Raw genomic sequence first — 26,500 nt, 5'->3', positions numbered from 1 at the left:
AAACAATAAATCATCACACCTCTGCAAAGATTGCCACTGTCAATATTTTGGTTCATTATGTGGTCTTTTTTTCAGTAAAGAATATATTATTACTCATCAGGGAAATGAAAATCATTACTCAATGGGGAAATGCAAATTAAAACCACAATAAGATACCATTACACACCTACCAGAATGACTATGATGAAAAAGACTGACCATGCCAACTGTTGACTAAGATATGGAACAACTGGAACTCACACCTTGCTGGTGGAAGTATAAAATATTTCAACTATTTTAGAAAGCTTTGGAAGTATCTTTTAAAGATACCTCCCCTTATGCCTACCCTTGTGATCCAGGAATTCTATTTCTAGGTTTATTCTCAAGAGAAACGAGCACATATTTCTACTAAAAGACATGTTCATAGCAGCATTATTCTTAACAGACCCAAACTGGAAACAACCTAAATATCCGTAACAGAATAGATACATAAATTTTATCTTTGTATAGTGGAATGCACACCATTAAAAAGCACAAAGTAGGTTATATGCTTATTCTGGTTATCTACTCATAATTAACCACCACAAGACTGTCTTAAAACAATAATCTTTGCTCCCAATTCTGCAATTGGGCCAAGAACTACTTTTCAAATGTTGACTAATTCTCTGCTGTCCAGGGCCTGGCTTTGCTCCAGAACTCTAGGAGTTTGAAATGAGGCTCTCTCACTGGGGCTTTTCAGAGACCTCACATTGTCTCCTTAATCTCCCATGAATGTTTCTAGTACCATGGGATATGCTGAGTCACATGTCCCACATGCTTATCCCATAGCATGGGCCTATCACAGAGCCCTTTTTTGCTCTGGACTCCACTCAAAATACAATAGCTTCCCAAGTCATCCAAAATATGGGCTGGAGCATTAGTATACTGCTTCCACTCTGATACCATATCTGATACAACAGCTGCAAGCAGGGCTGCCATGTGGGTAACCAACCATTTACTGGTTGGTACAGATGGCAGGGACCGCCCTGCATCCTCTAAATCTTTGAGATTAGCCCTAATCTCTGAAATTTCACCAGGATGTTGTATTGCTTCTGATTCACTATCTTGACTAGTGAGATAATTTGAGAGACTTCTCCTAGGTCCTGCTTTCCATAATGGCTCTTATTCCATAGATTAGGGAATCGATGTGAGGGTTCTGCTAACTGCTAAGTATATCCATCCCAATTTGTGCCCAGGCTAGGAAATAACCACAGAGTGGGTCCATGGACCCACTGAACTCAGAGGAACCTGGCCAGGACTCCATTTACCACCTGGTCTCGTGTGTCCCCCTACTTGAAAAGGAGGCTATAATGGTATTTTGAATCACCTGGTACTATGTAAGCTCAGACTTTGTATTCCATAAACCTCAAAAGATCTGGTTATTCCCTTTTCCACATTTGTAAAAAAAAAAACGGCACAATGGGGGGAAGAATTGAGGAAATATTTATTACTTATACTTACAGTGGCATTATAGGTCTTTCTCTTCTATCAGTGGCTCTGGGTCTGAGAACTGGCTCAAACCTGCAAACTCAGTGAGAGACTGTGGTTTTCTATCATGGCAGCTTGTATCAGTCTCTGCCCCCGACCCTTGATCTGTTGTGACTAAGTCAAGCAATATCCTATTAAATGCTCATCTCTCACCCCTGGGAACACCACTGCCACAGTGCCCTGCAGATCAAGGACCCTGGTTACCATTCAGGCCCTGTGTCTACCTTGCCTCTGATAATTCAGGGGCCTTATGTGGCCTCTGCTCCCCCAGAATCATAGTGTCTCTGTTGACAGTGGCCATGGCACTCCAGCCAGCACTGAGCTCCTCTCACTAGTGCATCCTGTATTGCTTTGAGAAGGGAGGGTCTTCTGGGCCCTCCTGGGGAAGACATATGCTGGTGGCTTCCCTGCAACGAGTCCATTCTACCTTGTCCACCTCTCTGAGCTTTCTAACCCTTCCTCAGCACCCTTCCAAAGCAGCATCAGCATCACTGCATTGACCGTAGGCCATCACTATGTCTAAGCTTTAAGAACCAACCACTCAGCAGTGTGTTAGGACCAGCTCCAGGGGCCTTTGCCAGGGTGTTCAGTCCTGCATCAATGGAGAGGCCCCATAAGAACTTCTGGTCCAGCCCCCAGGCCTAGTCCCACACCCCCAATATCTTCTCCCATACATATTTCCCTGTTTCTACCAATACATAGCAAGACCTGTAGCTTTTTGGTAAATAATTTCCTCCAGTAGCAGGGACTGCCCTTTCCTGCTTGATCAATGCTGAGAACTGACCCTGATTTGTCTGAAGAAGGGGCTGGCAAACCACAGCTCCAAGGACTAGCCACCCGTTTTTGTACAAAATTTTACTGGAATACAGACATGCCCATTTGCTTACCTATTGTCTATGGCTGTTTTTGCCATATTCTTTTTGCCTATTATTTTTAGTGCAAAAGCAGAATTGAGGTTGCAACAGACCACATGGCCCACAAGCCTGAAATACTCTCTTAACCTTGAAGAATACATTTGCTGACTCTAGTCTAGAGGCAGGGAGGGGGGCACATTCCATCTTAAGGAAGACAAGCATCCCCTTGTGAGGTACCAACCAGGTGAGTCCTTTGTGTGGACTTCAGGTTCATGGGTGATGCCTTGCCAATGGGTTTCAGCGCCAGGCAAGTTCGCTATGGATTCAATGTGACCAAAGAAAATGATAGTAATGAGGCAGGGACCATAGATGTAGTTAGAGTAGGGTGAGAGCCTCTGGAGGGGGCAGGGCAGGATATTTGCAGCCAGAGCAATGTAACTACATGCAAGGAAACCCCCCCTGCTAAAACTCTACGTTAAACATTGAGCTCTAGAATCATTCTTCAGTGAAATCAGTTAATGTTCCCCAGATAAAGAAGAGCAGCACATGTTTTATTATGCTAACCATTTATAATCATGTGTAGAGTTCTCTTTAGCATACTAAAAGGCCCAGGCCTATGTGCTATCTTTCCTCCTTCAGATCTGATGAAGTGATTTTGCAAACTGGGCAACTAATTTAGCAAGTAAGCCCAGGCATAAACAACACAGTAAAAGGCAGGAAGGATTCCACCTTAAAGATAAGATTGCATTTTAATACCCAAGAAGTTAAGACGTTAGAAATTCTTAACTTACTCTTTAGCAAACAATACCTGGACCCACCTTGGGGGCTGAGCAGGTGGCCTTGTTTCATATTCTCCCAGACCAAGATGCTGGTATCTCAGGGAGAAATCATCAGAGGAAGTTGCTTGTGTTAAGTTAATTCTAAATATTCAGAGGTCACTTAAGTCCACACCCCTAAGTTTTTTTCATGTTCTCGAAAAATCCTCAGCTGCCTATAAACCCCCTAGACAACGCACCACTACGGACTCTCTTGTCCCCTCCTGGTATGAGCCGGGAACTCTATTCTCACTTTATTTCTAACTAAAAGCCTGTACCTTGCTCTCCTATCTTGACTGTTTGTGAAGCTCATTCTTCGGCTCTGCAAACAAGAACTCCGGCATCAGTAAGACATTCTTGGGGTGAAAGAGTTATACCCAACTTTATTTCCATGGTGGCAGGTCAATCACTAAAACCCTGTCCACTCAGTGAGTCTGCATGCAGCAAGCCGGTCTCTGCCTCTAGGCCTTTCTGTTTGAACAGCCATCCGGCACAACCAGCCTCTAGGCCTCTGTCCTTGGCACTACCACCACTCCAGCCTCTGCTCTGCTCTCCTGCAGCCTTGCAGCCATGCCACCATGTCGCCCAGAGCACTGGGCAGAGCTCTTTATATACAGTCAGTAGCAACGTATTGCCCACACGTGTGTAGTGAGAGAGCCAACCAGGGCCAGGTGAGAATCCTGGCCACAGGAACTTTCATTTTATCCACAGGTGAGTTCTCTAGTAAAGGAGGGGGCACTTCTGTAGGACTGGAGGGCTCAGGAAAAGCTGGGGGTCCAAGGTTCTCGAGTGCATCCACCCAGATATCTTCACTTGAGGCCTCAGCGCCCCACGGTTCTCTGCTGGCTGGGGCTCTGACCGCTGTTTCTCTTGTAGCTCCACCACCTTTATAATCAAATCGTGGGGCTGATTATCAGCACAGTCTGCCCTTGGGCCACAAGAGGTGAGGGCTGTTTAGAATGATCTTATGGGCTGCCCCTGTCTCCCACAACACCCTCCGAGTAGAGCCTGCCATTCTCTTTCTTCAAGGTGTCTAGGGCAGGTCACAAAAGCAACTGACTGCACTTCTGGCTAATTACCATTGCCCCAGGTCCTGTGAGTGGGCCAATAGGGCAGTGCTGCCCTGGAATGCCTCCTGCATCACCCCGCCCACCTCCCTGGTGAGTCTCTGGCTGTGATGCGGCAACCTCCCACCCCCGTTAGCACCGCCCCTCATAGAGGGGCCCCAGTGTCAGCTCACTGGTAAGAGATCACTCCCAGAAGCCCATCCTGCTTTCTGTCATTTCTGGTCCCAACTATCTTACATTGTTTTCCTCTCGAAAGCAACCTGAGACAAGAGTTGCACAGGGTGTAGAGAAAATGGAAGTTCCTGCGGCTGGGATTCTCACCTGGCCCTGGTCCGCTTGCTCACTGCATACATGTGAGCAATATGTTGTTACTGACTCTACATAAAGAGCTCCACCCCGTGCTGCAGGAGAGCAGAAGTTGGGGTGGTGGCAGCACCAAGGACGGATGGAGAGGGCTGTGGGGGCAGAGAGGCCCGGAGGCAGAGACAGGCTTGCTGCATGCAGTCTGGCTTTGAGGCAGACAGGATTCTAGCACTTGACTACATGGGAATAAAGTTGGGTAGAAACGCTTTCACCCCAAGAATGTTCCTTTGTCATTATTTGGTGTCAGAAAATCAAGAGTGAACTTGCCCAGAGCTGAAACCCACTGGCAAGATAAAGTGGTTTACTTGGGAGCTGGTCCCTGAAAGTCCAGGTAGGAGAAGGGAATGTGAGAAAGGAAAGCCAATAAAGGCTTTATGAGCACATTCTGCTGGCTGCAGCTGGGACTTAACCCGCTGGGAGGTCTGAGGCCACGTGGAGCATGCCCAAGAATTGTTCCTCTAGGATACTTGCCTGAGTACTGCTGGGGTACTTAACTACCGACTCCATCTGATTAAGGGCCGTCCCTGGGGGCAAGACCAGGTTGCCCCTGTGGATAAAATAAAGGTTCCTGTGGCCAGGATTCTCACCTGGCCCTGGTTGGCTAGCTCACTACACTCGTGTGGCTAATGCGTCATTATTGACTCTGTATAGAGAGCCCCTCCCAGTGCTCTGGGCAGCACAGTCGTACTGCTGCAAGAGAGCAGAGGCTCGAGTGGTGGCTGCCCCGAGGACAGAGGCCCAGAGGCAGAGACCGGCTTGATGCATGCAGACGGGATTCTGGTGATTGACCTGCCACCGTGGGAATAAAGTTGGGTATAACTCTTTCACCCCAAGAATGTTCTACTGTCATTTCTTTGGTCACTCACATTAAATCCATAGTGAACTTGCCCGGGGCTGAAACCCATTGGCAAGACAGCTCTTAAAGGTGGAGCAAGTGTCTGTGATGCTGGAGAAAAATGGAAGGATTTGAAGGGAGAAGCTACAGTCCTTCTAGGAGCTAGTTGCTAAAGCATCAGGTGAACACATCTGTGAGCCTGGGGCGGGACACCAGCAGTGGCTTCTGAAACTACCCTTTAGCCTGCCTGCTTAGTACCCAGGTGAGCATGCCGGCCAAACTCACCATGGCTTCACCTCTCCCCGCCAGCATGGAGAAATGTGAGCTCCAGGAGGGTAGGTCTCTGTCTGTTTTGTTTTTGCCTGTGTCCCAGTACCTAAAAAGTGCCCATCTCATAGTAGGTACTCAATCAATAGTTGTTGAATGAATGAATGATTCACCATGGCTTGAATCTCCTTTGTGACCTGAGCACTCATCTCCCAAACCCCACCTGGCCTCAGTCCTTGACTCTACCTGATCCTGTCCAGCTCCCAGGTCACTGCCCCTCATCACTTAACAATCAGGCTGGCATATGAACAGGGCAAATTGGTGGCATGGAGGTGCTGAAGAGTCTCTAACTCAGTCTCCTTTTAACAGTCACAAAAATGACAACTCACATGGATGATCATCTGCCTAACATGGTTCTAAATGCTTTACATTGATTTAATGGTTTACAGCATTTAATCCTTAAACACAGCTACAAGGTGGGCGCTATGATTGCCTCTATTTTACTGAAGAGAAGCTGAAGCAACAAGGTTTAAGTCACTTGCCTGAGATCACACCGCTAGGAAGTAGCGGGGAGCCAGGATATTCATGCCGATGACCCAGGTCATACCGCCTGCTCGATAAGCCAGAAAGGGAAGTGCCTCACCCAGGGCCACTACCACTGTGACAACTCTAGGAGGAGGTACTGGGCACCTATCTCCTACTGTGCCACTCCCTAGTCAGCTGTAACTTCAGTTTTCTCAACCCTGCATAAAGCACGCTATGCAAATGCAACTTCAAGCTCCCTGGCCATGGTTTCCTGCCAGACTGCCAGTCTGCCTTCTAGATAGTTGGGAGCCAGCAGCTGGAGGCAGGGAGACCCAGGTCTCACTCACCACTGCAGCCCTGGGCAGGCAGTATCATGCTTCAGAGTTTACTAAATGGTGAAGTGAACCAAACCATATTAAGGGAATTGAAAATTAGTGAGCAGTAAACTTTCCCATTCACAAAACAGTCTCACTGTCTTTGATCCTTGTTCATTGATTCAATTTTTGTAAAATTCAGTTTCTGAACTCAGTGTTTTTAAAGTCCAGCAACACTATATTTTCACATTAGCTCGGCTGTTTCCAAAAAAGGCCTGGATCTGACTTTGTTCCTAGCACTTGGTTATGTCCCCCTGCCAGCTGGCTCCTGCACGGGTTTCTCCCCTGGAGCTGGTGCAGAGGGTGAGGCCAGGCTGAGCTCTCACCACCTACAGGCTTCACCAGACAGGGCTATGACCACCCCCTGCCATCTCCAGACCCCTTTTATTTCCATAGTTGGGAGGTGGGCTGGTGCAAGGGATGGCAAATGAACTGAGATTGCCTTGAGATCTTGGAGGCTGGGTCTTCAAAATCCAATTCCCTCAGTTCCCAGAGAAGAGGAGAGTGTTTTGGAAAAGAACAAGTTATTGGATTTGTTGCAGGTTGTCCAGTCCAGCAAGAAACACCGTTGCCCTTACTTTCAGAATACATCCAGGGTCCAGTCACCTGGCCATCATTTCCACAGGTGTCCTTATCTAAGCCATCACTTCTTCCATCTCCCTTAAAGTAAAAAAACTTATATGGTCAACAGCTCCTCCTGTCTTTACCTCTGACCTTCTCTTCTCCACTCTTCCCTCTGTTATCTGCTCCAGCCACACTGGTCTCACTGTTTCTCACGTACACATGCTCCTGCCTCAGGGCCTTTGTCTGAACACTCCCTTTTCAGATCTTCTTCCTCACAAGCTCTACTCCATTATCACCTTGGCAGACATCCTCCCCAACCACCCCATCTAAATTATACCTCCCACCATTCTATCTGTTCATGCTGCTTACTTTTCCTCATAGCCATTATTGCTACTGGACATTATGTTACTTCTTTCCATTTGTTTTTCACTTTTGCATCCTTAGTGCCTAACATGGTATCTGGCACATAGTAGGTGCTCAGTAAATATTTGCTGAATAAAAACATTTAGTTCAATAAAGCTATGAAAACTCTCTGAGTATCAATTTCCTCAACTATAAAAACAGGTTAAAAAGGATGGTTGGTTTAAGAGTATGTATTTATTTAGAAATTAAATTAATAAATTCAAAAGTTTTGTTTCAGACATACAGAAAAGTTGCAAAAAAAGTAACATAATTCCCACAATTTTTCATCAATAGTACTTAAATGTCAACATTTTACCACATTTCCTTTATCATTCTCTCTCTGAATATGTACAAATTATTGTTAAATTTGTTTTTGAGTTGGGTAATATATAAAGATGGTACAATACAATACAAACAGTGAAACATAAGATTCCCTCCTTCTCCATCCCCACATTTCTCTCCAGCTCATCTAGTACCAGTTTCTAGTATATTGCCAGAAATATTCTATGCATTTACAAATGTATATGAATGCATGTGCATTGATATAGCATAATTTCATCCACCACACATACACTTTTTTCTTCATGCAATGCATTAACTCATTGTTCCTCACCTTACTTTTTTTATTTAACAATGTATTTTGAAGGTCATTTCATATCAGTCCCCCTGCATTTTCTCATTGTCTTCACACCGGCATAGTAGTCACTCTATGGACTTATTTAACCATTTCTCTGTTAAAGGAAATTTATGTTGTTTCCAACCCTTTGCTACTACAGACATGCTATCATGAATATCCCTTCATATTGTCATTTTTCACATCACCTGTAGGACAAATGACCAGAAGTGAAATTGCTGAGTGAAAAGCTCTTTGCATTTTAAATGTTGATAAACATCACTATGTTTCTTTCCAGGAAAGATATACCAGTTTATCTTACAACAATATGTGAAAATGTTTCCCTACATTCTTTACAACACTGTGTTACCAGTTTTGTGTTTGATTTACCAATTGGATAACTGAAAATGATATTGCATTATAGTTTTTTTAAATTTATTTTATTATAAGTAAAAACAAACATTTTTTCATGTATTTAAAAGCCATTGATTTTCACCCACGAATTGTCTATTCATATATGGTGCCAATTTCTCTAATGCATTATTCGTTTTTCAGTGATCTGTAGAAAATATGATATAAGCAGGATATTAGCTTATTGTCTATGATATGATTATTTTTTCACACTTTACCTTTGACTTGTCAATAATGACATTTCTTTGCCTTTCAGTCATTTTATTTTAAAATTTTTGATGTAGTCAAATGTCTCAATCTTTCCTCTTTTCTTTTTTTTCAATCTTTTCTTTTATAGCTTCTAATGCTTTGTCAATGCCTAGAATGGCCTTGCCTGCCCCAAGATTATTTAAAAATTATATCATGACTTCTTACTGCATTCACTCAAACCTACACAAAAGCAGAGAGAATAGAATGAGCCAGAAGTGTCCTTGCCAACTTCAACAGTAATCAGAATGGGGCCAGGGCCAGTCTTATTTCATCTCTTCCCCACCAATTCTCCCCACCCCTCCATTATTTTGAAGCAAATTCCAAATAGCATCTGATGTTATGATTTTTTAATGCTTAAACTTATGATCCATCTGGAATTAGAGTTTCAACTTTAGCCCATTCTCCCTGTGATTTATAAAATAAACCATCTTTTATCTGCTGCTTTGAAATGCCACTTTTATCATACATGAAATTCCCTTGTGTATTTGAGTCTATTCTTATCTCTTCTTTATTCTGTTCCATTGATTCATACAAGTATTTTCAGACTTCAGTACCCCACTGTTCTGATGGTTGTAGCACCACAACGTATTTTGGTATTAGGTTAGACTATGTTCCAGAAGATAATTTGGATGTAAGCCTTCCCAGTATTCCAAGACACTGTCTGAGAGTTAGAACCTGAGGTAAGACATGGTATAAGGCAGTTACCCCTGGACAGCTCATATGTCCAGCTTTAGCCATACTGTGCCTATCAGCAGTGTGGCTGGGATAAGGCATGGCATCACCCTGGCAACAAGACTCAGGAGCAGGTTCTGGCTTTGCCATTGAAGTCTGGGTGACCTTGAACAGCCCATCTTCAGAACCTCTGTTTAGAAGGGCCTCTCTCTTAGCTCCAGCATTCTCCAGTTCCAGGATTCTAGGGCAGGGGGCCCCAGGAGTACTAGGGGAGATTGTGAAAGGATAGCCCAGACTCACGTCTACAGGAAGTCCCACAGATGAACACAGGAGATCTGCTAGCTGGGGAACGGAAAGAGTGATTAGGCAAGAGACAAGGCTGTTAACAGTTACAGAGCTCCCGGGCTCCTCGGGGCAGTGGTTGCCTCATCACCAGGTCCAGGAGGCACAGGGCTGCGTTCATGACTGGGAGCCTTTGAGAGGTGGGAGCTGCCTGGAATTACAATGCTTTTCTTTGGAGGGGTGAGAGGTGGGAGGGAGCGGCGGTCCCCACCTAGCTCCTCTGCTCTTGGGAATTTGGAGCTCTGTGCACAGTCTAATGGAGAGCACTGGGGCTGGAGACTGGAATTGATTTCCTACCCTTACATGGCTGTGTGACCTTGGGCAAGTCATCTGGCTTCTCAGAGCCTTGGCTTCTCTATCAAGTTAGTGAGGGTAAGGAGATGAGAACGAGGCACCAGGTGGTCTCCCAGATGCACCAGCTTGGACAATTTGGGTTCTGTGATTATTGCTATTATTTGTAGTCCCTGAAGGAAGTGGGTAAAGAGCAGAGCCAGTTGCTTGTCCCTGTGGTAAGAGAATGACAGAACTGAGCAAAGCCCCAAGGTACCTGCAGGTGTCATATTGTAATTCTCCTTCGGTCCCCTCCTTATCCACTCTGCTTCCTGACCCAAGGCCTATGGTGCCAGTTCCCCTAACCGAATCCCGTAGTGGGGAGCTGATTCTGTAGATACCTGGGAGGAGAATTCCCTTGCTCTCAAGTTGGTTGTGTGTGATTTCTTGAAGGAATATGTGAGGGAGTAGTGTGGGAAGGGTGTGCGTATGTGGTCCTGGTCACAAGGAGGCCCTGACTGTTAAGGATGTGAGGGAGTGAATGTCCAGTAAGGGGAATGTGGCAGAAAAGGGGGTGCTGATGGCAGACTTTGAGGGGTGTTATTCTGAGTGACTCTGAGTGGACAGGGCCTTCCTTCAGACATACCATTGGCCGTGGGCGGTGTCATGTCCGACTGGGAGAGAGCTGACCATAAGGAGTGGTGGGTGATGGCTGACTGAGTGGGAGCTGGCTGAGGGGAGTCTGTGCATGCATGGACATGTGTGAGGATCGGATGGAGGGTGTCTCCACTGTCTCTGAGTGGAGATTTAGGCTATGCTGTAAGGCCGTGAGTGGGGAGTAGACTGCCAGTACTCTGGGGCAGTGTTTTGGTAGGGCACCTGCTGCCTTTCTGCCAGGCCACTGAGTGGCCCCCGGGGAAAGGAGGACTGACTGGCTCGGAGTACTGATGCTGAGGCCTGTGGCAGGGCAGGGACTAGCCAAGGTGTCTGGAAGAGCCCCTTTCTTATAAAATGCCAAGGGACAATGGGCTCTAGAGGGGCAACTTGACTGGGATCTCCCTGAAAGGGATGCCAACAGCATCCCATGTCCTGACATGTGGCCCCAGGGAATTTATTTCAGGATCCTAATTTCCTTTACTCAGTGATGTGGCACCCACATCACAGCAGACTCTTCCCCCAGTGCTTTGGTTCTAGAAGCTTCTGCACTGGAAAGCTTATCTTGCTGCCTCGTGTGTGTTATCTCCATCAGCGGAAGTATATGTGAAACTTGAGTTTCTAAGTTTGCAACCCCCAGCAAAGCCTGCCCACTCTGCCCTGCTCTGAAACCCTTGTCCCACCCACGGCTGCTCCATTGGACATCTGTGGTCCACAGAGGGGCCATGTGCCCACTGAAGGGGGTGCCTCTCCAGGAAGTGGTCTTGGGGAAGTCCATCTCAAGACCAACCAGGACAGCAGATCTGGTGCCAGTTTTGCAACTGGCGTTATGGCTTGGGCAGGTTGCTGTGCTCAGTTTCCTCATCTGTCAAACGGGAAAAAAATCTTATCTGTACAGTGCCCGGCTTTTATGAGGCTCAAGTGGAATTTCACCCTCATTTATGTTGTCATCACCATTGTAATTGCCTCCCTTTACCCAAAAATTATTACATGCTGGGCATAGCTGTGAGAGGTTTATGTGGATTGTACATTCAAAAAATATTTTCTGAGTGCCGACTGTACACAGGCACTGTTAAGGCATTTGGGGGCAACACAGGAAATAAGAGTAAACCTTTGACCATGTGAGGCTTATATTTCAGCAAGAGGAGATGGAAATTTACTAAATAAATGAGTAAAAGACTTTATTCTTGGAAAGTGACATATCATAAAAGGAAACCAGAAAGGGGGGCAGCCTGTGCTGGAGAACGGTGTTTCAATGTTAATTATCTCATCTAATCTTCACAGCAGTGCTGTGTGATAGACATTAGTTGCATATTCTAGTGAGGAAACTGAGGCACAGGTATGTTAAGTGACTTGCTCAAGGTCACACAGTTAAAAAGTGGCAGGGCTGGGAGAGGCAGAAGTTCATCTGACTCCAGAGCACTGTGGCTGGAAGTCACTTTCTCTCTTGGGCTTCCTTTTCCACAGCTGTGGATCAAGAAGGTGGGACAGATTGCCAGGAGGAAGGGACGCCTTTTCCTAATTTGCTAATGGAACCACGTGCACTATAGCAGGTCTGCTAACCTCTGTGCCACATTCGTTTGGTGCTCTGTAAATGCTTGTCACTTAGCCGCATGCTAGATCTTGGGAGGGGTTTGGGCTAGATCCTGGTAAGGAAGTCTTCCCAGAAGAGGTGTACTGGTAACTGTTCTTTAGTGGGGGAAAATGTCCTGACTTGGACCATTTGTCAATCCACATAATATAAACAGTCCCACAGTGGCTGATTCCAAGCCACTGAGTTAGGAAGCAATGTTCACAATTAGCTCTTGCAAGCTCCTAAGATCTGGCTGCAGCACACTGCTGCAGCTTTACATTTACGATCTTAAAACTGCATCTGAAACAGACTTTGAAGGCCCCAGAGAGATGGATGGAAAGAAACAGAGAGACAAAACAGGCAGGAAGAAAGAGTGGTGGAGAGAGAGAGGGTCGACCTCACTCTCAAGTATGGAAGCCTCCCAGTGTATGGGATTCAAGTCCTGTGCAAGCCGTGTGAAGGAACTTGCCCAAGAGGATGCTGGACCGGTGGCTCCAGATCCCTGGGATAAGCCCATCATCCCTGACCCCTCCACTCAGTCTGGCTGTGATCTTTGACCCCAACAAAAAGAGCCCTTGGGAGCTTCTTGTTCCTACTACTTCAGTTCCTTTGCATGTGCTGTTCACTGCTTCTAAATCCTACCTGCTCCCTTTAGGGCTTAGCTTAAGTCCCACTGCCTGCAGGAAGCTGCCTGACTATGTGCACATCAAGCTTCTCTCACCCCATACAGTTTGGTGCCCCAGACTTATTCTCCCACAGGGCAGGGCTAGACTGTACCACTTCTAGACTCCAGCCTCCCTCTCTCCTGCCCTGGGGCCTCACCTACACAAATACTTAGCCATCAAAATCCTTATCAATTAACTAAGGCCTTCCAGTGACAGATAAAAGGACCCCAATTAGTAAATTGAACAACCCTTACTTGAGCACCTACAATATGCCAAGGAGCTGGGAACAGTACAGACCAAGGCCCACAGTGACATCCGTAGGGGGAGCCCAGGGCATCACAGGGCCACAGACAAGAGGGCACTGAACTCTGCTTAAAGTGTGGGGGTGGCTGCAGGGAAGTCTTAGAAGAAATTGTCTCTAAGGTGAAAGAAGAAGAGATATCAGGTAGGCAGTGAGGTAAGATAATCAGGGAAGTCGGGGCAAAAAGAACAAAAGGTGGGAGAGAATATGGCCTTTCTGGATGGGAGAGCGGTTCAGAAAGGTCGATGTGGACAGCAAGGGTGTGTGGTGGGGGGTGAAGCAGGGGCCACAACGTGCAAGGCCATAAGAGCTACTGATTCCCTGGTGCATGTGTTGAAGGAGTAGAGAAATGGTGTTGAAGGGGGAAAAAAAGGTTGGTGGTGAGGGGAGACAGAGAGGGAGAAGGCACTGGTGGAAAGCTCCCCTCCCAGAAAGTGAGATGTGAGGAAATGAGCCAGAGGAACAGGAGGGGCGGCTCAGCAAGCCGTTTCTGGTCCTTCCAACAGTGAGATCCTGGATGGCTCTGTGTCACCAGCCCTAGTCAAAAAATAGAGCATATACTGCACTGGGGCTCTTCTATATAGTGGCCAGAGAAGACTTTTGAGCAGCGATCTGAGATAGCTTGGGGAAGTGCATTCTCGGTAGAGGGAACAGAAAGGACCAAGGCCATGAGTGGGATGGCTGGAGGCGATGGTGGGGACCGTGAGGAGGGCAGGGAGGCCAGAAGGGGTCCAATCAGGCAGGCCTTCATCAGCCACGGTAGATTGTTTACAGGGATAATGGGGAGCCATGGGAGGGTTTTTAGCAGGGAGTGACTGTGTTCAGTAGCCCAGTGCCTCTTCATCACTCCTCTGTCCCTAGACAAAAGCAGCATGGAGAGTGGACAGAGAGTGTCCCGAAAAGGCCGGAAGCTGGGCTCCAGCCGCCGGTGGCAGACACGAGAACCGGCTGATGGCCAGGATGCCCTCATGGCCCCAGAGTCAGAATCCTGGTCCTCCCAGGCAGCTGCAGAACTGCAGGCCTTCTTCCAGGACTGTGGCGCCAAGGAGAGGGGCTTTGTCACCCGAGAGGACCTGGCGGTGAGTCCAAGACCCTGTCCATTCCCAAATGCCTTTTCTGCAGCCTCCTGAGACAGGGCTTGCCTGCTCTTTCTCCTTTCTCTCACCTAGAACTTGCTCTCAGAAAAGGCTGGCTAGGAATTTGTTTATACTAACATGTAAATGACTGGTAAGGCTTTATGTGTTACCCTTTTAGAGATATATTTGCATTTTAACAAAAGAAATGACTTCAGGCCAAAGAAGTAGCTTGCAAGTGGCATAACGTTAGGCCTATTGAGCAAGGAAGTTTATCTTAGGGAGCAGTCAGAGTCCTAGAAATAAAACCATGTCAATGACTATAAACTCCAGTGAAACATAAGATCTGCCCAGTTGTGTGTCCTGATAAGGAGTCACAGGCTTTGACCTGGACCAAGATTGTTTTTTCTTTGACTGTTCCTCATTTCTGGCAAAGGGACCTGTGTGGGTTGCTGGTGTTTCACCGAGTCTGCTGTCTTCTCCAGATACTACTCCATGCTCCAGATTTTGTCCTTCCCCCATCAAAACTGACCTTTCCTATACTCTACCCTCAGGGCCACAATGTGTGAATGGCTGATGTTAAAGCATAATTCTCAAGAGGGAAAAAAAAAAGAAAAAAGACTTTCAAGTAAATGTAAAAGTAACAATGATCAAAGGTCTTATCTAATTAATTATTATTATTAATTAACGAGGGAACCAGTAAGATGAGCTCAAAGAGCATTTGAGAAGCCAGGATATTTATAGGCAATCTGACAGAAGAGTGTTAGGATAAGAGAGCTAAGTTTGATTTTGAAAATGGCTAATATCCAGCAGGCCATCAATCTTTGGAATTATCTGTGCTACTGGACAAAAATTATTTTCATTTCTCTTGCACAAAAACCTACACATTAACAAGGAACTTCAGCTAAGTCTGGGGCTTTTAATTAAAGGTAGACAATGAGATGAACTAAGTCCATTCCTTTAGTCTAGACAATGCTTGAAAGGACATGCTGTCTACCTTTTTGCCTTATTTCCAAGTTTCAGATACTTTTGCTGTGATCACAGATAATCTCCAAAGTTTATCCTTGATATAAAAAGGCTGGTCTCTCTAAAGAGAAATTAAAGAGGACACTAAAAAATGGAAACTCATCCCATGCTCTTGGCTAGGAAGAATTAATATTGTCAAAATGGCCATCGTGCCCAAAGCAATATACAGATTTGATGCAATACCTATCAAATTACCAATAACATTCTTCAACGAACTGGAACAAACACTTCAAAAATTCATATGGAGATACCAAAGACCACAAATAGCCAGAGCAATCCTGAGAAGGAAGAATAAAGTGGGGGGGATCATACTCCCCAACTTCAAGCTCTACTACAAAGCCACAGTAATCAAGACAATTTGGTACTGGCACAAGAACAGAGCCACAGACCAGTGGAACAGACTAGAGACTCCAGACATTAACCCAAACATATATGGTCAATTAATATATGATAAGGGAGCCATGGACATACAATGGGGAAATGATAGTCTCTTCAACAGATGGTGCTGGCAAAACTGGACAGCTACATGTAAGAGAATGAAACTGGATCACTGTCTAACCCTGTACACAAAAGTAAATTCCAATTGGATCAAAGACCTCAATGTAAGTCATTATACCATAAAACTCTTAGAAAAAAACATAGGCAAAACTCTCTTGGACATAAACATGAGCGACTTCTTCATGAACATATCTCCCTGGGCAAGGAAAACAAAAGCAAAAATGAACAAGTGGGACTACATCAAGCTGAAAAGCTTCTGTACAGCAAAGGACACCATCAATAGAACAAAAAGGTACTCTACAGTATGGGAGAATATATTCTTAAATGACAGATCCGATAAAGGGTTGACATCCAAAATATATAAAGAACTCATGCACCTCAACAAACAAAAAGCAAACAATCCAATTAAAAAATGGGCAAAGTTGCTGAGCAGACAGTTCTCCAAAGAAGAAATTCAGATGGCCAACAGACACATGAAAAGATGCTCCACATCTCTTGTCATCAGAGAAAAGCAAATTAAAACCACAGTGAGATATCACCTCACACCAGTAAAGATGGCTGCTATCCAAAAGACAAACAACAACAAATGTTGGCGAGGTTGTGGAGAAAGGGGGACCCTCCTACACTGCTGGTGGGAATGTAAATTAGTTCAACCACTGTGAAAAGCAGTATGGAGGTGCTTCAAAATGCTCAAAATAGACTTACCATTTGACCCAGGAATTCCACTTCTAGGAATTTACCCTAAGAATGCAGCAGCCCAGTTTGAAAAAGACAGATGCACCCCTATGTTTATTGCAGCACTATTTACAATAGCCAATAAATGGAAGCAACCTAAATGTCCATCAGTAGATGAATGGATAAAGAAGATGTGGTACATATACACAATGGAATATTATTCAGCCATAAGAAGAAAACAAATCCTACCATTTGCAACAACATTGATGGAACTAGAGGGTATTATGCTCAGTGAAATAAGCCAAGTGGAGAAAGACAAATACCAAATGATTTCACTCATATGTGGAGTATAAGAACAAAGAAAAACTGAAGGAACAAACCAGCAGCAGAATCACAGAACCCAAGGATGGACTAACAGTTACCAAAGAGAAAGGGACTGGGAGAATGGGAAGGAAGGGAGGGATAAGGGTGGGGAAGAAGAAAGGGGGTATTATGTTAGCATGTATAATGTGTGGGGGAGGCACAGGGAGGGCTGTGCAACACAAAGAAGACAAGTAGTGATTCTACAAATCTTACTATGCTGATGGACAGTGACTGTAATGGGGTTTGTGGGGTGGACTTGGTGAAGGGGGGACCCTAGTAAACATAATGTTCTTCATGTAATTGTAGATTTATGATAACAACAACAACAACAACAAAAGACAGGTCTCATAAGTTTGGCTTGATTATTTCCATACGTGCAGCAAGGGTGTAAACAAAATATGTGGGTCTGCTTGAGTTTGCAAATATGGGCTTGGGGAGGTATTAAGCTATTAGCTTCTGTCCAGAAGTTTTCATATGGAGCCTTAGGTTGGACTTTTAAACCTCTATTGTTTGCTCCTATATCTAGAGTGACCGTCTGTCCCAGGTGTCTGAGACTGGAGGGGAATTTGGGATATAGGACTTGCAGTGTTAAAACTGGGGAAGTCTTAGGCAAACTGGGTCAAGCTGGCCACCCCATTTCTATCCTAAGGCTAAGAAACTAAGCCCAAGACTTTCTCTCTATCTGCAGCCCCAGTAAATGTGGGGACTTCCTTTCTTCTTGAGGTTCCCAGTTTTCCTAAGGTCCCCCTCCTGCGCAGAAGTGGCCTTCCTTACCACCTGGTTCCAGGCCAGCTTCCTCGAGAGGGCTTTGCAGGCATTGGTTCCATCAGTGTTCCTTATAGTGGACTTGTCACACCTGATTAAAGAGAATCATTCTCCAATATGACACACCAGTTACACAACTGATTTATCCAACTATATCCCAGCTGAAAGGAGGACTGATTCTTATTGAACCTGTGTAAATAACTATATTGCCATGGAAAGAAAGGACATCCAGTAAATGTATTGGTTCCTGAATCAGGAGGGGGTCAGTGAGATACAGCCACAACTTAAAATTCAGTTTAATTTCAGTTCACAAAAGCAATAATCTACTAAACTGAAGATTAGAGATAGCTCCAGAAGACAGAGAAAGAACTTCCTCATTGATCCATAAAAATAGAGCAATAAAAAATAATACCATCTATATGCCCTACAAATAACCACAACTGGGTTTCCTTGAACCCTTCATGTAATTAATTCTTGTTCTGCCTGATCTTGAGTGAGGTGGCTGCCTCTGGATTCGAAAGAGTCCGAGAAGTTGTCAGTTCACTAGCTCAGTGTGAAGGTCAGCTAATGTCAGCTCAGAATCCAAGTGAGGCACCAAGACTTCAGAGAACCTGGCACAGTCCTTTTCCACAAGGCTTTAAGTGTGTTCTTTGTGGAAGACACAAACTGTGTCTTCCAGCTTTTAACACAGCTTTCAGGCAAGGGTAGGAAAACAGAAACTTATCTAGTAATGAGACTGAAAGGCCATGGTTAATTATTACAGTAACTAATTATATCAGAGTGGAGGAGAGGAAATTCTTTCTTTGGATACAGTACATAACTATTTCACAAGGGTTCAATCGGTAATTCTCCTGAAGATAAGGATACATTATAGATAGCAAAAGCATTGAGACTCTCCAGGGCCTTCCCAAGAAGCACACAATTCCTGAAAGATTTACATTAGTAGCACTTTACCTAAGTAAACTTAGCCTAGGAAAGGCTGAACATTTCTACTGATTTGACAGTTCTTCTCAGGATACTCTTTTTCATCTTTTTGAATCCAAGCCATATTTACTACCAGATTTTGTTACAGGTTAAAAGCCTCGGTTTTTATCTTCTTCTAAATGCATCAAGTAATGTAAGATTTTTCTTTATTGGTAATATCAGCTCATTATCTTTTAGGAGCAGGTGTTAAATACAACTATATTAATCAATCTTAATGAACTTTTAAGTACTTTATATGTTATCTACATTGTCCAAAAGAACATTAGAAACATTTCAGCATCAAGGTTTGAAGTCAGAATTTTATAACATTTGAAAATGAATTTTTCCTACTTTCTTGAGGTATAATTGCCGTAAAATTAAAATTAGTTACAGGTGTACAATGTAATGATTTGATATTGTTTAAGTTGCAAATGATCACCACAATAAGTCCAGTTAACATCTGTCACCATACATAGTTACAAAAACTTTTTTTCTTGTAGAGGACTTTCAAGATCCACTTTCCTAGCTATTTTCAAATATGTATTATTAATTATATTTTTATATATTATAGCTATACTATTAGCTGTAGTCACCATGCTGTACATTACATCCCCAGGACTTACTTATTTTATAACTGGAAGTTTGTGCCTTGTTTGACTCCCTTTACCCTTTTGCCCTCCCCCAACCTGCTTTCCATGCAACCACCAATCTATTCTCTGTATCCATGAGCTCAGGTTTTTGTTTGTTTTAGATTCTACTTGTAAGTGAGATCATATGATATTTATCTTTTTCTGTCTGACTTACTTCACTTAGCATAATGCCCTCAAGGTCCTTCCATGTTGTCATAAATGGCAAGACTTCATTCTTCTCTATGGATGAATAATGTTCCAATATGCCGTATTTTCTTTATCCATTCATCCATCAGTGGACATTTAGGTTATTTCAATGCCTTAGTTATTGTAAATAATGCTGCAATGACCATGGGGATGCATATTTCTTTCTGAATGAGCAGTCTCACTTTCTTTGGTTAGACACCCAGAAGTGGGATTTCTGGATCATATGGTATTTCTGTTTTTTTTAATTTTTTGAGGAAACTCAATACTCTGTTCCCGAGTGGCCACACCAGTTTACATTCCCAACAACAGTGCACTTGGGTGTCCTTTTCTCCACATCCTCGCCAACACTTGTTATTTCTTGCCCATGAGTCTCTTGTAATCATTGTAGGTATTTTATAAATAAAGAGAGAGATATCCTGACATTTTTAAAATTTTTTTCTAAATTCAGGATCTGATTTGGGGAAGGAAAAATCAGAAGAGCTATCAGAGAAGATTTGGGCCACTAGATTAAGATAGGATCATAGGAGCCTGAGAAGTAGTAGTTGATTACCTATTGAATCACAGTGACAATAAGATAAAATTTTTTGGAATACACATATAGAAGGTACCATGATTGAAAGGATATTTAGCTCTTTCATAAGAGAGGTACCTTAGATTTCTGTTTTTTAAAAAGTTAGAACTCGATAAAGCCAAAAAAAAAAAGAGAAAACTGTTCTGTTAAGATGTGGAACCAGTTGTCTGGCAACTTACCCAAAAGATAAATAGTAACCTCTGCTTAACCCTTACTAATAGCTCTAAGACCAATTTATCATTTTAATAAAGATGGAGTCAAATTCTATTTCAGCATTAATATGTGGCAGTGAAAGTTTCACAAGTTTTTTTTAAGTTATTTTAAAACCCATAAAAACTGAGCCATGTTTGGCAAAATGTTAACACATTTCATAGCTTATTTTCAGACTCAGGTATTATAAATCAAGACAAATAAAATTCCCTTTCAGCAAATTACAACTCTCTATATCCATTCAGGTTTTGACTTTTTATCCTTTTTCATGTTCCAGAGCAATCAGACACTTAAGACAAAACCATTCCCCTTATCCCTTGGAAAATGAAAACACATCACATTTTCCTTACAGACATAGTTGTATTTCTCTGTCACTATTGTTCCTCGTATAGTCTCAAACATCTGTAGTGATTATAACTTTCAACCAAAGTAATTGACTTCTATTTCACAGAAAGAATGGGGCCATACATCATTAAGAACTATCTTATATAAGCATTTTAGTAGACAAGCCAAGCTCACAAATACACATTAACACTACTTTCTACAGTCAACACCTATCCCTTGCACAACTGTTAAAAAATTGTGATAAAATATACATAACATAAAATTTGCCATTTTAACCGTTTTTATGTGTAGAGTTCAGTGGCATTGTTCACATTCACATTGTTGGGCAACCACCACCATCACCATCTCCAGAACTGCTTCATTTTTGTCAACTAAAACCCTGCACCCGTTAAACACTAACTCCCATTCTCATCTCTCCCCAGCCCCTGGAAACCCTGATTCTACTTTCTGTCTCTATGAATTTGACTACTCTAGGTCCCTCATAAAAGACAAATCATACAGTATTTGTCTTTTTGTGACTGACTTATTTTACTTAGCATCACATATTCAATGCTCATCTGTGTTATAGCATGTAACAGAATTTCATTCTTTTTTAAGGCTGAATAATATTCCACTGCATGTATATACTACATTTTTTTAATCCTTTCCTTCATCTGTCAATGGACATTTGGGGTGTTTCCATCTTTGGCTATTGTGAATAGTGCTGTTATGAACATGGTGTATGAATACCAATTTAGACTCTGTTTTCCCTTGCACAATTATTTAAAGTGGCAAGAATGAATTCACTCATTAACAAGATCCAAAGATGCTTAGCAATCAATGTTTTAATTTAAAATTTTTTAAAGAAATTATTCAGGTAGCCAAAAATTATTTATTAATTAGCTTGATTTAACATTAATTCACATTTTTTAAGTTTCCTATGGATCTTACAAACTGTGTTTAAGGTGACACACTGCAAAATATCAAAAGTTCTGTTGATAATAAAATTTCTTAAAATAATGAATCAACTTACTTGAACACAAATTTACATTTTTATGATCTTAAAACATATGTAAGGATAATGTTGGTGTATCTGATCAGTAAGACAAAATAAGAAGTATAGGAAATTCAGACTAACTAGTTTCTTCATAAAAAACAAATCCAGAGCCTATAAAAAATATAATGTATAATTGTTTAATACTCCATTTAAATTAGAGAAAACAAAGAAAACTATTATTTATGTTTTGTGAACCAAAATTATTAAACCAATCGAATTTGTGCAAAGATTCACCTTAATTATGTGGATCTGGCTCCTTAAAAGTTTTCTGAGCAAGGAATTCCTTGTAAGAGGGATTTTTTTAAAAAGTCTAGTAAAGCATTACAAATTCAGCTTCTTTATTTTCTTTGATTTGGGGGAGACCCTTATTTGTCTTTCCAAACCAATCAACACAGAACCCCTGTAAGAGACATAGTATTTTAAGTTGTTAATACCCTCCAGATATAGAAAAATCTTTTATGCAATAAGAGTTAAAGTTCTTCCTGAATTACAGACACAGACATGGAGAGTGTCTGGTTTCATGTCTACAACTCCAGCCACAGGTCAGAAGTAAACACAGAATCACAAAAACTCACCAGTCCAGATCTCAAAGAGCTATACTTCCCACTGGGTACACAATTCTTAACTGATTTCAGGTCAAACATAGAAAAACAAACACCATCAACAGCAAAAGATTAACGAATCAGACTTTCTGTTGCCTCTCAACCCAGAGACTCTAGGTCTCCTTCATGCATCCCATGAGATCACCAACTGGCTAGTTCATCAAATCAAATTCCCCATCATTGCTGCCGCCAAAAACAGAAATGCAAAATCAGAAGAAAAAAAAGTAGAGAGACAGAGTCAGCAAGCAAACTTAGTGTTATCACACTTGGGATTCCTTCTGCAAGCCAAGGATAAATGTGCGTGGGTCCACAGAGCCCATGAGGGACGCACCTCCAGCAAGGCTGTTTGCCCGCTGAGTCCACGGGGGCATCACCGTGGAACCACCCAAACTGGTAAAGTATGATTTTCAAACAGGCAAAGTCAGACCCTTCAGCAAAAATAAAATGAATCCATTTTAAGGTAGTGAAGATTTTACTTAACTCATTAATGAATGAGAGATGTTATGGACGGTTATAAGAACAATTCAAAAAGCCAGGTAATTTAATAAAGAAATGGTAGATTGCTGAGTTAGAATTTAAAAGCTGGTTAATGTACAACAGGCCGTAAATCTTTGGGGTTATCTGTTCCATCAGATAAAAATTATTTACATCGCTCCTGGACAAAATCTACAAGTTAACATATGACTTCATTTAGTCTGGGACTTTTAATCAGTCCCATGAGATGAATGCAGCACATTCCTATAGCACATTCCTGAAGGCTGTGGTCGTCCTTGCCTGTGTAGAATACTGAACAGACGTGCTGTCCGTCTTTAGGACTTATTTTCAAATTCCAGATAATTTTTGGATACTGACAAACACATTCTGGGGAGGATTACCTACAGTCCTTTATCAGGGTTCTAAAGGGTTGACACTCAGAGCAGATAGCCTGATGTTGGACGGAGAGAGGGAAAAGGTGTGGAGGAAGTTCAAGGCTTCCTGAGAGGGCTGTCTTGGGTGGGTCCCGGGGCCTGAAGGGCAGGCCCTGGATCAGAGAGGGGGTGGGACTCCAAAACTGGGGAGAGGGAGGTGGGGGTGGCTGAAGACAAACACTCCCCTACTTTTGAGGGTGGCCCAGAGCCTTCCCCAGTGGGAATAGTGCCCAATTTAATTTGTCCCTTCCTTGCAGGTGGCCAAGTTCAGCTTCCTGGGCAGTGAGGAGGAACCAGAGATGATCTTTGACTGGGTGGATGTGGAGCAGAAGGGATGTCTCTCCCTGGAAGAATTCAGCTCTGGGCTCAGTATGTCTGTCCTGGGAGGGCCTCTGGGGATGTGCTGCCCAGCCAGTCATTCCATGCAGTGTGCCCAGCACAGGGGCGGGAGGCAACAGTGACACCTTGCCAATCAGAGGACCTTCCAAGCAGCCTGGGAGCCATTCAGGGCACGGATGATAACGTGGATTACTGTGGAGATGAGGACACTAAGCCTGATGGGGAGGCAGTTGGTTCAAGGCAGAGCTGGGGCTTAAGACTGTAGCCCAGATGACCTATTAGCTTCCTTTCCCACCAGCAAGAGCAGTTCATTGGCTGGGGGTTCCCCTGAGCATCTCCCTCCTCCAGAGAGGTCCCAGGCTTGCTTTCTGATGCCTCCCTTGTCTTCAAAGGCTTCTCTTGAGCAAGAGGTTGAGTACCACCCTCACCCCCTTGTTTCCACTGGAGGAAGTTCATGTTCTGGCTTTGGTTAAGAGAATCTCAGGCCCCAGGGATCAGCAGAGAGTGCTATTTATTGAGCTGGGAGCTTCATAGGCCCTTAGCCCCCACTGGGCAGGGCTACTTCAACACTTGTTTTCAAGACAGGCCCAAAGGACCTAAAGAGACTGAGGCTGGCTGGGTACAATACTCCCACCCATCTTGTCCATGGGGGAAGACCTTCCAGCCTAGGGAACAGAAGGTGTGGTGTCCTTTCAGAGACCCTACAAAGCACAGCTCAGCCTTAAATGTCTGCAAAGCCATCCAGAGTTCTCAGTGCCACTGAGTCTCCAAAAGTTTGGGGAACAACAGAGAGGGAGGCCAGGATCTTCATTTACAGGTGGGGGTTCCAGCTCTGCTGATGGAGAAGCTGGAAGTGGGGATGGGGAACTGAGGCCTTCAATCAGGGGATAGGGGAGGTACAGAGGAAACATTGTCCATGCAGCCCCAAGAAGCCATCTTCACATCTGCATCCAATTGTGCCCAGCACACCAGGGACTTCCCAGTGCCTGTGGAACAAACTCTAAACCCCTTCCTGGGGCCTACAGGGCAGCACCATCCAAACCCTGCCAACCTCGGGCTCACTCAGTGCCATGGCTCCTCCAGTGTGCTGATCTGGCTCCTACCTCAGGGCCTTTACATGTCCTGTCCTCTCTGCCTGGAACACACTTTTGTAGAAATCCACATAGCTTGCTCCTTCTTGTTACTCACATCTCAGTTCCAATGTCACTTCCTGGGTGCACTCCTGACCACCCTCCTCCAGTATCTCAATGGAAGTTACCCTGTTTATTTCTTTAGCTCACTCAGTGAATTTACTTTTTACAAATGTGTCCTTTTCAGCACTCACTAGAATGTCAGCTCCACTAGGGCAGGGATTTTGGCCAGTTCTATTACCAGAACATAGTTTTTTGTTTTGTTTTGTTTTTGTTTTTTTAGGAGAGCTAGGGAGAGGCTTTTATTTTAGAGATACAGTAAGAGAACAGAGCTCCTGGGTCACGCCAGGAGGGGATGAGAAAGCCCCCCCAGAACATAGCTGCTCGATAAATATTCCTCAACTGAGTGAAAAGAATGTGTTGGCTATCATGGAGCTGCTGCATGACCTTCAACAAGTCTTGGCCTCTCTGTGCCTCAGATGTTCATCTGTAAGATTGGCCACAGGGTCTATGTTGAGTTGACTCCCAGGGTTGATATAAGGAATGGATGAATGTGGCCCCGTATAAATGTGACTGTGCAGGTATCTTTATTTCCCCAAGGGCTGGAACAGGGTAAGGTGGGAGGTCAGGGGACTGAGCCCAACCCCACTCCGCTCCCTTCTGCCTCACTCCATCCCATAGAGAACATCTTTGGCTCCAGCCCAAGTGCCCACAGGCTCCGCAGACGGAGGACCCCGCACTCTAAGCGAGGATCTGCAGTCGCCAGCTTTCCAGGGCTGGAGGAGGCTGACGCTGGGGAGAAGGAGGCGTTCTTTACCTTCATGGAGCAGCTGGGGTCCAACCACCTACTTCCCGAGTAAGACCAGCACAGAATGGGGAGGCATTGCAGTCAGTGGGGGCAAGGACTTGCCTGGACACAGTGCCAAGGTGGGAGGCCATCAGGTAGTACAAATGAAGGCCAGGTCCCAGGAGTCACTCTGGGGCGCAGAGTAGCCTTAGTCCCCATACTGCAGGCTTGAAGACCCAGCCGGGCCGGGCCAGCCCTCCCCACACTTCACATCCACCCAGGCCTGAGGTACAGGGTTGCAGTGTTGGGCTGGCCACTTGTTAGCTGTGTGACCACAGGCAAGTGGCCTAATCTCTGACCTCTGCTTCCCCAGCTGCCGAGTGGGCATGAGAGCCATTGTGAGAGGAAGTGAAGCATGTGTGGAGAGTGCCTGCTCACACGGAGTCCATCCCACCCAGACCCTCCTTCCCTGTCCTGTCCCACACGGCCACTCCTCAGAAGGATTAGCGAGCTGGGCTGTCAGCCTCTCCAGGGTACTCACACTCTTAAAAACATGAGGCTCCCTAAGGGTGCCTTTCTTAACCTCAAAAGGAGGTCCCTGGTGGAGTGATCTGAGGCATGGTGATGCCCTGGGTTGGGCAAGTTTGGAGACTGGAGGGCGTTTCCTCCAAACTGTCTCAGGCTCTGGATTTATGGGGTTCACTCATGCTCATAGAAAGGGGTCCAGCCTAAAAATGCCCTGCTCACATCCCCCAGGTCCCACTAGGTCTGTTAGAGCCAGCAAGGGAAATGCCCTTACCGGTTTACCCAGGTTCGTGCCCCCACAGGGCTGGGTGAAGACACTCCCAAAGGGTGGGGCCAGGTGCTGCAGGGCAGGCAGGGTGGGACTTAGGGTGCAGGCTGGAGGGCAGGTATGGCAGGGGGCTATTTACCCACTTGGCAGCTTGGCCTGGGTTCAGTGCTCTGGCATCCATCTTCGTGACTTAATTAAGCATGTATGAAAGCAGCATTTATCAGGTGCCACTGTATGCCAGGCCCAAGCTGGTGCTTT

The 26,500-nt window shown here is 44.4% G+C and overlaps 1 protein-coding gene across 1 annotated transcript in view; it reads left to right on the top strand.

The window, feature by feature from the left end:
- The first annotated feature begins 12 nt into the window (after positions 1-12).
- Positions 13-26,500, top strand: part of RAB44 (RAB44, member RAS oncogene family) — a 42,874-nt gene continuing 16,386 nt past the window's right edge. Inside the window, exons 1-4 of the mRNA XM_017643528.3 lie at positions 13-9,999; positions 14,184-14,401; positions 23,451-23,562; positions 25,344-25,518. Coding sequence (XP_017499017.3) covers positions 14,195-14,401; positions 23,451-23,562; positions 25,344-25,518 — 494 coding nt within the window. The 5' untranslated portion in view covers positions 13-9,999; positions 14,184-14,194. The remainder of the gene's footprint in view (positions 10,000-14,183; positions 14,402-23,450; positions 23,563-25,343; positions 25,519-26,500) is intronic.

Source organism: Manis javanica, chromosome 16, assembly GCF_040802235.1.
Source record: "Manis javanica isolate MJ-LG chromosome 16, MJ_LKY, whole genome shotgun sequence".
In the NCBI taxonomy this organism is placed as follows: Eukaryota; Metazoa; Chordata; class Mammalia; order Pholidota; family Manidae; genus Manis; species Manis javanica.
Note: the sequence above shows the minus strand (reverse complement) of the source record. Positions and strands in the feature narration are given on the sequence as shown.